General features: G+C 39.2%; 1 protein-coding gene across 1 annotated transcript in view; it reads left to right on the forward strand.

Annotated features, from left to right (window-relative positions):
• PLCH1 (phospholipase C eta 1) overlaps positions 1 to 16,499 on the forward strand; it is a 154,070-nt gene that overhangs the window by 113,289 nt on the left and 24,282 nt on the right. The window contains exons 11-14 of the mRNA XM_067537397.1: positions 2,065 to 2,172; positions 4,575 to 4,736; positions 11,850 to 11,921; positions 15,905 to 15,999. Coding sequence (XP_067393498.1) covers positions 2,065 to 2,172; positions 4,575 to 4,736; positions 11,850 to 11,921; positions 15,905 to 15,999 — 437 coding nt within the window. The remainder of the gene's footprint in view (positions 1 to 2,064; positions 2,173 to 4,574; positions 4,737 to 11,849; positions 11,922 to 15,904; positions 16,000 to 16,499) is intronic.

Raw genomic sequence — 16,499 nt, forward strand, 5'->3', positions numbered from 1 at the left:
CCATATTCCATCACATTAGCCAGTTCAAAGCTAGACATGAGCTTGGGGAAATTCCTTCCTGGCCCAAGTAAGACATATTTGCCTTACAGCAACGGATTAGCCAGTAATTTCAGCTTGCTGACTACACTTCCACATGTACATGCAATATTTCAATAGGCTTTCCTGCTTCCCTCACACTAACTGCCAAATGCAATCAAGTTCCCCTGTGTCTGCACTTCCCCTGCTTCTGATGCAGAATGTCAGCCTTCACATCTGCTTTTGTAACACGGAACAGTCTGCTGAAGGTGAACATGAAACAGTTGAGTCTTGTTATACAAAGACATTCTGACAAAAGGACTGCTCTGGAGATGGCAGAATGTCCAATATATATATATATATATTTTAAACTTTAGTATAGAAAGTTCTTTGAATCCTGCAGCTGACAGTGAATTCTGCCAGTCAAAAATTAGTCTTCCCAGCAGGTTTTGTTAACCCTACCTTTGAGGCAGTTACATCTTGTTGCAGAAATTGACCATGACATACTGAATTTAAGAAAGCTGGAGGCTTTAAAGGTTAAGAACACAGATGAGCAGCATCTTTATAATTGTGCCCTTTGGATGCCTCATGCATCTGTCTATACACTCATGTCATCCTAAGTATTCTTAAGGCTGGAAAAGACATCATTCTAAGAGTTAAGCATGTAAACTATGGAACCAAATATTTCCACCCTTAGTCAGCGGAGAATTGAAAATTAAGTAATGCATAATATACCTTTGGGCTCTAATATTTTTAATACATGATAACTGAACAGTAAACTGAATCTAAAAATACTCATGGAGCATGTGCCATTTTACATAAAGTCATCTTACTGCTAGAATTTGGACTAGCGCGTTACACAACATTTATGCTTACTGACAGTATAATGACCCATTAGTGTCTAAATGATTTAAGGTATTCATTTAAAAGAGTTGCAGGAATATTCATTGCACATCCATCAAAAGCAGGCAAGAGACAGATTTGTCTATAGCGCTGCTCAACAGACTTGGAGAGGAATTCTTAAATTTTACATATTACAAATGGCAGCACTTTTTTCATTTGAAATTTTTAAAAGAGAGGCAATTTATTGCTAGGAAGGATTATTTTATCTTTTTAGCATCTCAAACGTCTTTAAGAATACAGCTGTGATGTTAGCCAGACTCCAGAGATCATAGACAGCCTACAGTTAAGCAATTCAGTACTGGGGGACATAACTTTAAAATATTTGTTTTACATCACTGAGGAGTCACATTGCCAATAATTCTCAATGCCACCAGAGCTGGTAGCTGCATGGCATAATGAAAGGTAATAGGAAATCTTAAATAGGTGGGATTTTCAAAATTCAAGGGGAGTTGGCACCTATCTTCATTAGGTGCTTTGAAAATCCCACCCAATATAATTCGTACCTGTTATCAGTGCACAGAGAGATTGGTCTAGACTAATAGCCTAGTGTAAATCCATTGACGTCCATAGCAAGATCCCCATTAATTGCATTGGGCTTAGGATCTGGCCTTTGGCAATGATTATGAAGAACCTGTCCAAACTGAGATCAGAACAACACTATCTACAATTGTGTTTATTAGCTAAGTTCTGAGGCTTTGTCCACACTAGGATTATTTCTCTAAAAGTTCCTACCACTTCCCCTCCACCTGTATTATCAATAATGACAGCTCTAGTGTAGACATGGTGCTGGCGGCTGCCAGTGTCTTAAGTACTATGTTATATAGACCTACTCTGAGCAAATGTTCTTGGCACTAGCTGGCTGTATCCCATTAAGCAGATAATTTGCATGTACTCTCCCAATTAACCAGCAGTCAGTGCCAGTCATTGTCTTTAGGATAAACTGGTTCCCTGGGAGGTATCAGTCAAAGCCTAAATGAAAAATCCTGAAACCACATGTTCGTGATCACAACTTGAAATAATCTGTTCTCCCATCAGACCTTATTTGGAACTATGAAAATAAACAAGAATTTTAGCCTGTCTTCTCTCCAGTAATTTAACACTAGCAACTTCTACATATATTGCAAATATTTTTGTGCTAATTTTGAGGGTAAGAAGCTACCATATAACCTTGGAGCAGATGCTGAAGAAGGGGAGGTTTCTGATGAAGACAGTGCTGATGAAATTGAAGATGACTGCAAGTTAAAGCTTTGCTATGTAAGTGTATAACCATTATATGGCACAATTTGCTTTCCCAATCCTGTGTTTCTTACACACCCCAAACTCCCACTTAATATTATTACTGATATAGACTAAAATTTTTAAATTTGGATGCCTAAAGTCACGCCTCTAAATTCATATTTAAGCACCAAAGTGATCTGAATTTCACAATTCTAAATCATTCTTTTATTATTTCTTAGCCTTTTGTCTGTTTTCACTTCTTTTTTTGTTGCCTTTAACCCCTGACTGTTTATGTGCTCTCTCTTTTTAAAGATTTAACCCTGGCCTATATTCTTTTATGCTTTAATTTTATTTTTAGTCATTTCCATATTCTTTGGTACCCAACAAACAGTTGTGCAGTGCTGATGAATGCTATCAAACTGATATCCAGCCCAGCAGCAGTTACACTTCACTACTTTAAAATTTTGAACAGGAAAGAAAATATTATAGAGTATGGTACAAATAGAAGGAGCCAAATTCAGACTTGGCATCAGCAGATGTAACTCCATTGATCTCAGGTTTGAATTTAGCCCACTGAGCTTGCTTTATTTTTACACCCCCATTCACCTCCATATAATTTAAATTCATACGGAATGTTTTTATTTTACACACACACACACACACACACACACACACACACACACACACACTCTCTCTCTCTCTCTCTCTCTCTCTTTTCATTCATATTGAAAGTTTTTATTACAGACACACATCCCCATCTAGTTCTCAATTATATTGAATATTTTGCAGTAGCTTTTGAACAGATTCTTTTTTTGTTTTTCTTTATCATTTACATCTATTTTTGGGAGTCAAACATTTTTTCAGGATGACTTGGGAATAGCTTTGCAGATTTAGATACTATAGATTCCCTTCTGAATTAGCTTAGAGAAAGCAGATATTCATGACACTTCTCTTTTTTTAACTGTATGCACAGGACCCCACCTACATGTCGAGTAATCAGCCGAGTCTGCTCTAGGATTGATGTACGTTGCGTAAAGGGGACTGCATTTTTCTCTCTTAAGACAGATAAATGCAGTGATACTTAACACAGAGAGAAAATGTGATTCATTCCATTTTTACAAAACCTTAGGCTTTAAGATTACTTTGTGGTCAGAATGTGGTGTGATGCTGTTTGAGCCATATGCTCTACAAGACAGTCTCATGTAGAAATACAATTTTGCTTTGGGTCCATGAGGAATGGGGCAAAGACCGTTCATTCAGTGATCCAAGAAGTTATATTCCCTCAGTATTTCTTGCAGTATGGAAACTTTTCATATTTAGTAATAAAAAACTAAGTTACAATGAAGGTTGCTAAATGCAATTTAGGTCCCCGATCCTGAAAGCCTTTAAGCTTCTGCTTAATTTTAAGCACCTGCCTAAATCTTTGGAGGATTGGGGTCAAAGAGAAGAGATGCCATTGAACACAACTATAAATATAACCCTAAGCATTAAAAGCTATGACATTCACTAGGTAAGGTTATACAACCAAGTGCGACCACAACTTTCACCCCCCCATTCATGTAGACACACCATCAAACAGAAACATTCTTAGTGACTGGCAGAGGCTATATTAACTTTTCTTGGGTACCCTCGTCATCATTTGGAATTATCTTAAAGGAAGACATGAGAGGCAGGAGCTGCACTACCAGGGAATGGGAGCCCTTGGAGTCAACTTGGGGGCTCAGAGCTTCCTTGTGGGTGGCCCTGTGTCTGCCACACAACTGGAACATCTGCAGGATTTGGTAGTAGGCCCTCACTTTCTTCCATGAGGGTGAAATCTCCCTCCCACTCAGCAGACAAATGAAGAGGGAATTCCACCCTTATGTGGGACTCATTATTTACATCAAAAGTTCTGCTGAGCATTTTTTGTTCTGTGTTTGTACAGCACCTAACACAATCAGGCCCCATAGATGCTACCACAATACAAATGAATATTGTTAATAATAATAATTAATAAATACCTCATCTGTGTTCCATAAAGAAAGAGTTATAATATAGCACACTTAGACAGTACTTTATATTTTCAAAGGGCTATGGAAACACATCAGCTGTGTATTCCTCATCACATCTGAGAGAGTAGGTAAGTGATACGATTGTTCCCATATGGGGAAAATTACACAGAGGGCAAAATTCTGAGGTGATTTAAATGGTGACCTAAGTCAATGTAACGTACACATCAAAGGGCTGAAGGGAAAAACATGGCAGGGAAAGCAACCAATAGGAAGATGCATAATAAAGTTTTTTCTATCATCCTACTTGTACTTGGAAAAGGTAGGAGGAAATGTTGGGAGCATCAATAGTTTGCTTGGATGGAAGCAGACATATTGCTCCATTTGGGTTACTCAAGTAGGATTGGCATGTCTGAATGTATTTGAACAGGATTTCTTAATTCATTTCAGAGTAATGGTACAACTGAGCACCAGATGGAATCTTTTATAAGAAAGAAACTTGAATCATTGATAAAAGAATCTCAAATCAGGGACAAAGAAGACCCTGACAGTTTCACTGTAAGAGCGCTATTAAAGGCGACACATGAGGGTTTAAATGCAAACCTGAAACAGGTATGATCATTCTTTTTCCTTCCTTGTGTTATGACAAATGCAGTAATATTAGGATAGTTGCAATATTCATTGCAGTTTTGGCATGTAATAAAACCTCATAGTAATATTTTATAAACAACCTTTAAAAGTTATTTTATCTACAATAAGAGCTTGGAATACTTACTGAAAAAAAATGTTGAGAGAGGATTCTGGAAGCGTCAGATGTGAAGGGTATATGTTAATCTGTATTAGTAAAGACACTGCAGCAACTATAGGCACTGAGAAGGATTTGCCAATGTGGACTCGTACTTAGAAAAAGTTCACTAGTCACTGGGACTGAACATGGGTCAAAAGGCCCATGCTAATGGGTCCCATCGCATCATCAGGGCCTTTGGCAGAAATTGTGTCCTGAATGATGAAAGAAAAGGGTTAGTGAACCCTGTTCTCAGAATGTGAGTGAAGCAGGAGCTTTAGATATGTTCTCACTAGTCCAGGGGTTGGCAACTTTCAGCAAGGGCCGTGCCAAATCTTCCCCACCTCTCCCAGTGCCGGAGCGGTAATGTAATTTTAAAGTTGTTTCTTTACTCTATCTGCTTAGTGTAATCTGAAACTTATAGTTAACAATGCTAACAATTTGCACTTCCATAGCATCTTCAGTCTGAAGATCTCAACACGCTTCACCCACAATAATTGACTAAATCTCAAGGTGATGCATGGGCAATGGGTGAAGCTTCCCACTCGACCTCCCCTCCACATACCACCTTTGCCGGAGGTCCCTGCTGCTTGCACTCTCTGCCCCTCTCCTGAGCCAAACTTATTTATTATGCACCACATAGGTTCCCAGGCAGCTTAGGAGGTGGTATCTGCTACTCAGCTTCCCAAGTTCATCAGTAATCCTCTTGTGAAGTCCATGGGACCTGGGAAGCTGAGTAGCAGGTATTGTCTCCTCAGCTACCTGCATGGCACATTATAAATAAGCAAAAACTTCCAGCAGAAGCTCAATCCCAGCAGGTAGGGGAAGAAGCAGGGCCACCATGGCCCAGGCATCTGGCAATGGATCGTCAGCGGCTGCACCAGGGGAGGCGTAGCCTTCCCTGGCCTAGTATACCTGCTTCCTATGAGGTGACATAAGTGGCTAACAATTTGACATATAAGTAAACTGAAACACAGGGAGGTTCGGTGGGTTTCTAAAACAGACAGAAAATCAGTGGCAGAGCTGAGAAATAGATCCTTGGAGTCCTAATTTTCCATTTCTATTTAGCCGTGTTCCTCCCCTGTACTGTAGGGCAAATTGTAAAACCGATTTCAAAGGGTCTAATTCTGAATCACTGAAATCAATGGGAGCAGAATCAAGATAACTTGATTGTGTAAATGTTAAGCAGTGTATTTCTGCATTGAATGTTAAGCATCTTCTGAATTTTCAAGCAGTATTGCAGTGGGTTAGTAACCAGTATTACTGTTTTAGGCCTGATCTTGCAACACTTGCTAATGTGCATAACATTTACTGCTGTGAGTAGCCTATTGATTGGCCCCAAGATCCTGTGAGGTAATTGGATTGTAGCATAGTCCCTCCTTCTCTGCTGTCTTTTCCCAGACTTCTGCTACCGTGAGGCCTGGGTAAGGAGCACCTGCCTAAAGCTGAGCATCATTCTGACAGGTTTACTCTGCCCGGCCTGCTGCTTAATTCTCTGAGAGGGAGGGAAGCTTTGACTGGAGGAGGGAGGGTAGAAGAATCTAGGGAGCAGAGCTACCTGAGGTGGGGCCATGAGGAGAAGGAGTTTATGGTCAGATTGGCAGTCTCTTTTGTTGAAAGTGAGATCAAAGCCCCGCCTTGCTATGCCTTTGACTGCTAAAGATTTCTCATCTGATCTCTTCCTTTTCCCATGAATGTGAACGTTGATCTTTCCACAAATCATCAGTCTCTCTCCTAAGATTAGTAATTCTGATCAGGTTTCAACCGCTCAGGTTCCCTTCTGAGCTACAAACCTGACATTTAGCACCGTCTTTGGCACACATTGAATTGCTGATTGCAAGGGAAAATAACCAAATCTGAAATTTGGCGGTCACACACATCGGTCACCAAAATGACATTAATTTCCTCCATGAGGCAGTCATGTTGGGCATGAGGCTTTCTTTCATTTTGGAGAAATTAATGTAATCTGAGTTTAGCAGTTACATTTAACTAATATCAGCCAAGAGAATTGTTGAAGACAAGCGTGTTGCAGATATCAATGACTGTAGCCATGTCTAGACATTCGGTGGGATGCTATCAACTAATAGTATCAAATTTGAGGCTAGCCTTTTGCTGATTCATTAATCTCATACAATTTAAGCGGCCACTAATCATAGAATCGTAGAACTGGAAGTGGCCTTGAGAAGTCATCTAGTCCAGTCCCCTGCACTTGTGACAGGGCTAAGTATTATCTAGTCCATCCCTGACAGGTGTTTATCTAACCTGCTCTTAAAAATCTCCACTGATGCAGATTCCACAACTTCCCAAGGCAATTTATTCCAGTACTTAACCACCCTGGCAGATAGGAAGCTTTTCCTAATGTCCAACCTAAACTGCCCGTGTTGCAATTTAAGCCCATTGCTTCTTCTCCCATCCTTAGAAGTTAAGGAGAACAATTTTTCTCTCTCCTCCTTGTAACAACCTTTTATGTACTTGAAAACTGTTATCATGTCACCCGTCAGTCTTCTCTTCTCCAGACTAAACAAACCCATTTTTTTCAATCTTTCCTCACAGGTCATGTTTTCTAGACCTTTAATCACCTTTTTTGCCCGTCTCTGGACTTTCTCCAATTTGTCCACAACGTTCCTGAAAGGTGGTGCCCAGAACTGGACATAGTACTCCAGTTGAGGCCTAATCAATGTGGAGTAGAGTGGAAGAATTACTTCTTGTGTCTTGCTTACAACACTCCTGCTAATACACGCCAGAATGATATTTGCTTTTTTTTGCAACAGTGTTGACTCATATTTAGCTTGTGATCCACTATGCCCCTCCAGTTTTCTTTCTGTAGTTCTCCTTCCTCAGCAGTCATTTCCCGTGTTGTATTTGTGCAACTGATTGTTCCTTCTTAGGTGGAGTACTTGGCATTTGTCCGTATTGAATTTCATCCTATTTACTTCAGACCATTTATCCAATTTGCCCAGATCATTTTGAATTTTAATCCTATTCTCCAAAGCACTTGCAACCCCTCCCAGCTTGGTATCATCCACAAACTTTATAAGTGAACTCTCTATGCCATTATCTAAATCATTGATGAAGATGTTGAACAGAACCACACCCAGAACTGATCCCTGCGGGACCCCATTCGATATGCCTTTCCAGTTTGACTATAAACCCCCTCACTTAATGATATCCATTTGTCTCTTCCCATTCCTGTGTGAAGCCTTGCTGTGCTTGACTATGGCTTTAGGAGTGATTTTTGTCCTTTTGTCTGCTCAGATCTCAGCAACAACAAGCTAAAATATCTGGAGGCATAACTGATATCATCTGTTGACCTACATAGGAGAGAAACAGTTGTAAACAAGAATTAAACTTTTATGTTTTGGTAATTGAGTAACTCATTAGCTAGCTTCTGTTATACTTAAGGGTTTGTCATTATAAAGCCAATTTCTAATCATTTTCATCTGATTGTCATACCCAAAAGGTATCTACTGAGAAGATTTTCCCATTTGCTTTTGTTTTACTATGCAAATCTCATTCTCCTTAATTGCAGCTATCCAAGTGTCATTCATTTCCCCATAATGTTACCATGTTTTCAAAAACAGAGCATGTCATGTGACAAGTATGCCTTGCCCTCAAGTTAATATCACATAATAGATAAGAAGCATGGTGTAATAGCTAGATTATAGGGCTAGAAGTCAGGGAATCTACATTCAGTTTCTAGATAGGCCACAAAATGTAGTCAGATACAAAAAATGGACCTCAAAACTGATGTAAACTTTCTTTAGGGCATAATATGTGGTGGGGTGGGCAAGGAGTGTTTCTTGGGAGGCATAGGGCCAGTGTAATGGCCCTGCATCACTTGCTGTCTTAAGGACTCAGTGTAGGGGCATGTGTGAAGTAGAAAGGGACAAGGAAGGAAAGGGAAGTAGTGTGGCTGGAGTCTACTGTACTTCTACACCACAATTTTGGCATTCTAGATGACCCAAAGGGAGCTGTTCAAAGAAATCATAAATTTGTATTTTTGGCATCAGGACCACATTTTCTAACTTACATAACTACAAAAGCAGAAAGATTTCACCTAAAGTGGTTTTTACCATCTAGTACCATTGACTCCTTGTGCTTACTGTCATGGTTTTTTTCCTCTGTGGCTTTGTGCACTATCCTTTTATTTTTGGAGATATCAGTTCAAATCTTGTTTAGGCCACAAATGAAAATGATCACTAGGGTCCCAAGTGGACATTTGTTTGAATCACAGAAGCACTGCACATTTGCTTGTCCTTGTTCAGGAAAGGCCCCAGACTGAAAAACAAGGCTATTGGGACGATTAAAAAAAAAAAAGATTAGAAATGAGTCTTTATATGAATAACAAAGAATATCCAGAAGTACATTGGATAGTGTGAAAAAAGGGATATATAAACAATCATGCTTCAGGATATGGATAGTATAAAAACAAGGGATGTATAAACAATCATGCTTCAGGACATAAGCCAACCATTAACTGCCGGGGTTAGAAAAGCATGTGCACAGTTTTCTATCATAGGAATTTTATACCTTCTTCTGAAATATCTGGTACTGGCCACTGCTGGAAACCATATACTGGACTAGATGGATCACAGACCTGTTCCACTGTGGCATTTCATACCTTCCTATGTGTTGGACAGCAGAACTGAAGTGCATTGGCCAAGCTGTCTTGGGAGCACTCTCTGGATCTAGCCAATCCTACTAGTTCCTTAATTCCAAGAATGGCAAATTTAAACAAAAATGGAAAGAAAGCTCATAAATAATGTGTGTATTTTCACAAATATCTCCATTACCTGGCAATAAGTGTAATGTCTTCTGCTAGGAAATGGAATCTACAGATAGCAATGAGAATGAGTATTGAAGAGATCAGCAGAAGCTCTAAGACTTTTCACACTAGGTCTACTACTGGTTTTGACTTTGCAGTTATGACACGTTATCTAAATAACTCTGCTAAGAGTTTCTTCTACATATGCCTTGCAACTTAAGCTAGAAATAAATATATGAAAATGATGCATACAATTAGCAACCTTTCCTGGAGCCACGAAAAACATCTAATGCCCCTAACATTGTATTAATTAAAAATGCATCCCAACTGCATATTGATTAGCCAGAACTACTTGTATTCACATTGTGAAATGTTGGGGGACTATTTTTCAATACCTTTAGATTTCTCTTCAGCTTTTCAGACAGATGAAGGGATGTGTTTTTCCAACAACTAATCTGGATACTACCAGTGATCATCAAATTGATGTCCAAGGGGATATTTATGTGCAAGTGAAACTCAGGTTTCCTAACAAACTCTGCATCTGTCTGGTTTTTCCAGCTTTTAATGCCTCTTTTATCTACACTTTCAAATGCTGCAGGATAATTTTTTTTGTTGATCCATCTGGATTCCTTTCCTTATGATTCCAATTGAACTCCTGAGTCATCTTGCTGATTCATCTGTTCATTTTCCTAAAGGGAACCCAAAACCCTGCTGTTACCTCATTAAAACATGTACCTATTGCTTGCAAATACCTCCATTACTGGGATCTACAAAAAGCATTAGCCTCTAGATAATGTAACATATGTGATGTCTGCTTACTGTGTAATAATTGTTTCAGAGGCTGCTTGAGAAATGATATAGTCCACAATAGTACTTAGCCTGAGTAATTATTAACTATGTAATGAATTGCATAACCATTCAGAATCCTCAGAATTTACTGATAACTGTGGAGTTGCTAATTCTTTGTGGTTTAGGAAGCCATGGGCAAGTTCTGATCACAGCTACACTTATGTAAACTATGGGTAATTCTGTTGGGACTGATTTTAATCTCATTTAGAGGACCTATTTCTCCTTTGCCTTGCAGCTTATGTCTTCATGTACACCTGTACAAAGTGCATGCACAGAGGCTGCAAAATGATACCTTATTAGAATTATGCACTTTCACTAGTGGTAAGATTTTACACCTACTCTTCACTCACTTTGCACAAGTGTATATGTGACACACGCTGCTGAGACAGAGAGAAGAATCAAGCCCACTGCATATTTGTAATTCATTGATTTCAGTTTAGTGACTCCTGATTTATTTACGTATGAGAACAGAATTACTCTTGACTTGCATGGTTTATTTGGGAACAGGTGTAATTTAGTCCTCTGGAGTACTGCCAGTGGCAGATCAACTGATCTGGAAATGCATAAAATGAAAGACCAAGCTTGCTCTCCATTAATGGCCTGCTCCTGTTGTAAACCATGCAGTACCTCCTGTACTGGGAGCATCTACTTGTATGATGTACTTCTGAATCCACTAATTCTTGAGTGGCCGCCATGTGATTCTTCATCTATTCATAGCAAGCAATTGATGATGAAGTGGTAGCAATAGTTAGGAAAATGGCATTAGGTGGAGGAGAGAAGCATATTTTTGCCTGTTAAAAGAAAAACAGAGAGAAATTTGAAATCTCGTCTATTTTAATCATTAATGTAGCCTCTGTCACATTCAGTCTGTAAAATGAGTGTTCATCAGCTAGCCTGAATAAAAATGGTGTTGCTGATTTCCTATCATCAAAACGCACTTACAGGAAAGAACATCTCCTTCTGTTCTTGTTTTCTGGTCTTCAGTTAGGTTTAAAATGCTGTTGAGTTACTACTTGTATATTTTCCCCTACCACCAGTGGTTGCCAAGTCATTAACAGTACAAAGTAGTAGAAAAACCCTGTATTACAGATGCAGATTTAAATCTACATCCAAAGCTAAGTACATTGTGTTTAGATTTCAACAGCTTCACTTTCACTCTTATTCTCCTGTGTAATTATCATAATAGCTGCCCAGTGTCACATACAAGAATGCATATTTGTTTGAAAAATCCACCTTTTTTAAGATTGTAGCAAACTTAAAAAAAGCAAAACAACGCTTCCTGAGGTGGCTTGAAAAATATGTTCATTGTGCACTTTTCTTTGGACAGAACCAAAACACAAAGGAAAGTGGGAAGAAATCCCATAGCCGCTCATTAATGGGCAACTTTGGGAAACACAAGGTAGGTGGAACTGCCGTCTTTAATACCTGTTGTTTGTCTAAGAGTTAATAAATATAGGTTCTGAAGGAAGAGAGATTGTATTATCAGGTGGGGGAGAAAGGACTGTTGTGGTGAGAGCACAGGACTGAGAATCAGGAGTTATTACTACGCTTGTTTGTTACTTGTTGAGTACATACAGTGTGCTTGGTGCTGGTCAGAAGAGGAGGGTGACAATTATTAATATGAGAAGATAAACAATAGGCAACAATGTAAACACATATAATACTGGGTGACTGGGAGAGGGAATCATCATGTGGTGGCACAGAATTACTATTATATTATAGCAAACAGATAATAGCATTTCTGCATTAATAGCCTTAATGGAAAGAAGTGTTGTGGGGGTGAACTTCACGGAGGAGAGGCAAGATGTACATCATACTGAGTGTGGTACAAGCACAGGGAGTAGATGTGTGTTCTGTTAATGGCACTGCTATACACTTCCTGGTTGACAGAGGGCAAGTCACAATGGCCTATATTTTCCAAAATTTGTACATACAGGTATTTGCTGTGGTATCTGGGCACTTTATTTGTTAAGGATTCAAGGGCATTCCTGCTTAATTGGCAAGACAACAGGATGATTTGTTCCAGGTTAAAACATGTGTTCTTTACCTGACTTGCCCACCAGACAACATAGCTTCCAATGCTAGGTGAACATAGCTTCATGTGGACCAAATGTTGAATATCTCAGCTTCCTATTAATGATTTCCTAGCTACATCAATCTTCCTTCAGCTTTTAGTTCAGAAGATGACGGGACAGTGTTGTGCTGCACTGTATCAAAAGAGTACAGGGGGAAAATATACCAGTCCATCATTTCTTTCCTTCCCACCCACTGTGGGCAGGATAGCTAGAGGGAGCAGTCTCTAGCCTCTCTCAAGTTCAGGGATTGCAGCTGTGCTTGCTCTTTGTGTGGTAGCGCTGAATGAGGAGGGACAGCTCCTTGCACCCTCTCATTTCTGCAGAGGCCCGTTAAGAGTCTAGCCCCATGTGAGCAAAACCATTGGCTTTATTGTACAATATTTAGAGGAATCCTGGTGATAAAGGATTTACGGAAGATGTCAAATAGGAGCCTGACTTATTTCTTACATAGATCATTCCATGGCAGTAAGCACTTTTCCTAAATGAAAAGACTGTACCGCCTAAAATAAAGCTATTTGATGCTAGTAATAGTATGGAAATCTTAGTGATAATCCCGACAATGGGCCCATTCTTAAGATCCTTACTCAGATAATGCTCACATTACTTCTCATGGGAGTTTGGACTCAGTAGGACCTCAGGCCTGGGCCAAATAGTATTATGTGTTGATGTTTTCTAATTAAACTTGTTAAGGAACGAGTTTAATGAGTTCTGAACATAGAGAGACATGAGATTCTACAGCTGTCCACTGAAGAAATGCAAAATGTGATGCGTAGTTGGGGAAGACCAAAGGAGATTTTGTAGCCATGATTCACAGAATGAGCTTCTGTGTTGTATGTTATGGTATGTCTACACAGCGTCTGGGAGCATGTGTCCCAGCCCAGATAGAGAGAGATGCACTAGCTTAAGGAGAGCGAGTGTGCTAAAACTAGCAGTGTAACTGTTGTGGCACAGGTGGTGCCATGGGATAGCTGCCTGAATATAAGTCCGTCTGACCCCTTGGGTCCAAACTTGGGTGGCTAGCCGATGCCGCATTGCCAACACTGCTATTTTTAGCATGTTAGCTCAAGCAGAGATAGCACGTGTCTGTCTACCCGAGCTGGGAGGCTTGCTCCCAGCTGCAGTGTAGAAATACGCTTACCGTTTTTGTCAAGAATGCCAAAGGCTTTCGTGAGTTAGGATGGACCAGTTAAAACAGGTTCCACGAATATATTGTCTTTAGACAACAGTGACGTGCCAGCAGTACGCACAGTAAACATGGGAGTTGTATCTTTTTTAGTTCTACCACCCTGCTCACAATAAGTAGTATCTACTATGTGATTGTCCTATTGACTTATTACTTGTTTTAATAAGGTATTACTCAAGGGCCATGGCAGAATCAGGCCCTAAACCTGTGTTGTGTAAAAATGTAATTTTTCATAACTTTTAATTGCATTTCAGTTAATATCTGAATTTTTGTAGAGTTGCATGGTCTCATTCTCCAATCTAGTATACCAGTTTTATGTCAGCATAACTCCATTTAATTGTGCTGGTTTAATTCAGATGAAATCAGTGAAGTTACACTAGTGTGGAAGTGATATAATGGAGAAGAGAATCAAGCTCCCTATTTGTAATTAGATTATAAAATTGCACTGGTTTAATACAATTAGGGTTTTTGTGGGGTGTGTGTGTGTGTGTGTCTTTAAGTACACATGTTCACAGTCTTCGTTTTTCAGGGAACAAAAAGGTGAGCAATAAGAAATTCTATCCATTCAATACACAGGTGATTTCTGCAAGTAACGTACACGCTAATGGACATTACACATTGGAATCCCATGTGCCATAAAAGAATAAATGCTCTGCACTGGCATGCCAGATAAAGAAATCAGTTGCTAAAAAACAGACATTACTGGCTACACAGAGGAGTGAAAAACATTTAAATAATTTAATTGCTTCAGCTAATTATTCTAATTGGATATAGTCAGTTGGATGCCCCATTTATTTCATATCTATGCTGAAATAAATAAGGCAGAGTACTATTATTTGTTAATAACTATTGCAGACAGATCAAGAGACACTTACAGTAACTTAACCTTAGATCATTGTCATTTTCCAAGCTAGCATCCAAAAGGATGCTTAGGACAATATATAGTAGAAATATTCTTCACATGTACAGAGACCTCCAACTGAGAATCTCAAAAGTCCAAGCAAACATGAATGAATTCTCACAACAGAAGAGTGTGTTGGGTAACTTTAAGTGTATCCACTGTAAAAGAGGGTAAACTGAGGCACAGAGCAATTGAGGCCAGTATTTTCAAATATTAGTACCCAAAATTAGCTACCTTAATGTAAACTTAGGCTCCTAAATAAATGGCCTAAATGGAAATTGTGTGTGCATAGCCCCTGTGAAAATCAGGAGACTTATTTAAGTGTACTGAATGTAAATGCTTTGAAAAATCGGAACTTTGGAAATCAGGCTTAAGTAACTATGTCAGGTTCACTTCGTGAGTCATTGGCAGAGCTGGGAGTGGAATCCAGGAGTCCCAGGACCCCAGATTTAAGACTAGATAACATACATAATCTCCAAAAGGGTTCATCTTTTTTTTTCAGCACTGAGGATAGCAGGATAAACTCAGTTATGGCCATTATTCTTAGACTATATTGAAAGAAATAAAGTCTATGAAGCTCAGTTGAAAGGTAGTCACATTAATGTGTGAGAGAAAGGAGGACTTCTCAATTATACAATAGCCACTTTTAATACTGAGAGGGGAAATTAAAGAGCTCTTTGCATTGCAGTCATAATGTCCTCTCATCAACCTTTGCAAAACCACACATGCAGGTTGTTTGTACCAAAAGGTATAGTCCAAGTAAAGGAGGGGTGTAAGGTGATAGTGCGTCCAAGGGTGAGGTGGGATTCACAAGGATAATGCCTATAAACCATGTTGTAGATTGCCACCCTGCTGTTTAATCCATGGAGAGCCTGTGGGGTGTGAAGTCCTTGGATTTTGTAAGAGTAAACATCAGGGCACAAGAGCTGACCCACAGTACCCATCTTGGCCATCTCTTATCCTGTATCTGCAGAGGTGCCATCGAGAAGGTAGCCCCATGTTCTTTAATACACTGAGACTGTAAGGCAATGGCCATTGCATATTTTGAATCAAATTAATTCAAAACCAGATCTGTTTTTTTTTTTTTTAAATTATAGAAATGAGGTATATAAAATATCAATCAGGTCACCTTGTGCACCCCAGGGGCATCTTAAACTCCAGTTTATTGTCAATAAAGTGTTGTGGATTCACAAGGCAGATGGATTCATTGATTTCCCCCACAGAAAGCTGTCAAATCAAGGTCCAAATCTCATAGCACCTCTGATGATGAAGAAAGTCAGCAAAATTCTTCTGGAAAGGAAACTGGGCAGTTGTACAGGTCAGAAATCACCACAGTTTTTCACTTCATTGAAAATTAGAGACATTAAATATCCATATTGTGTTTTATGCCACCTCAGTGACCTAAGTATGTTCTCAAGGGCAAGTCTATTGTGTCACCTGCATTGTTGAAATATATTTGTGGTAACTATAAAATCCCAACACTCTGTTACATGGTGTTTCAGTGGAACACAAATAGTAATTACTCTTAAAGTGAATAGAAATCCTGCAGCAATACTTTGTTAGTGAAAAAAAGCCACTCAATTTTGCATGAAAATGGACTGAATAAAAGCACATCACAGCTTCTCCAAGCCCATTACTGCTGAGAATGGAATCAATTTATTTTCAGGTATGCATTAATTGCATTTAACATGTCCCTTTTGGTGATGTTTTCTCCAAAGCTGGTTGCCAACTTTTTTTTTGTTTGTATAACAAGATAGATCCATGCTTTAAACAATTTCCATTATATATATATAGAGAGAGAGTGAGTGTGTGTGTGTG

This window comes from Emydura macquarii, unplaced genomic scaffold (genome assembly GCF_026122565.2).
Source record: "Emydura macquarii macquarii isolate MOO-44397 ecotype Brisbane River unplaced genomic scaffold, CSIRO-AGI_Emac_v2 contig_18, whole genome shotgun sequence".
NCBI lineage: Eukaryota > Metazoa > Chordata > Testudines > Chelidae > Emydura > Emydura macquarii.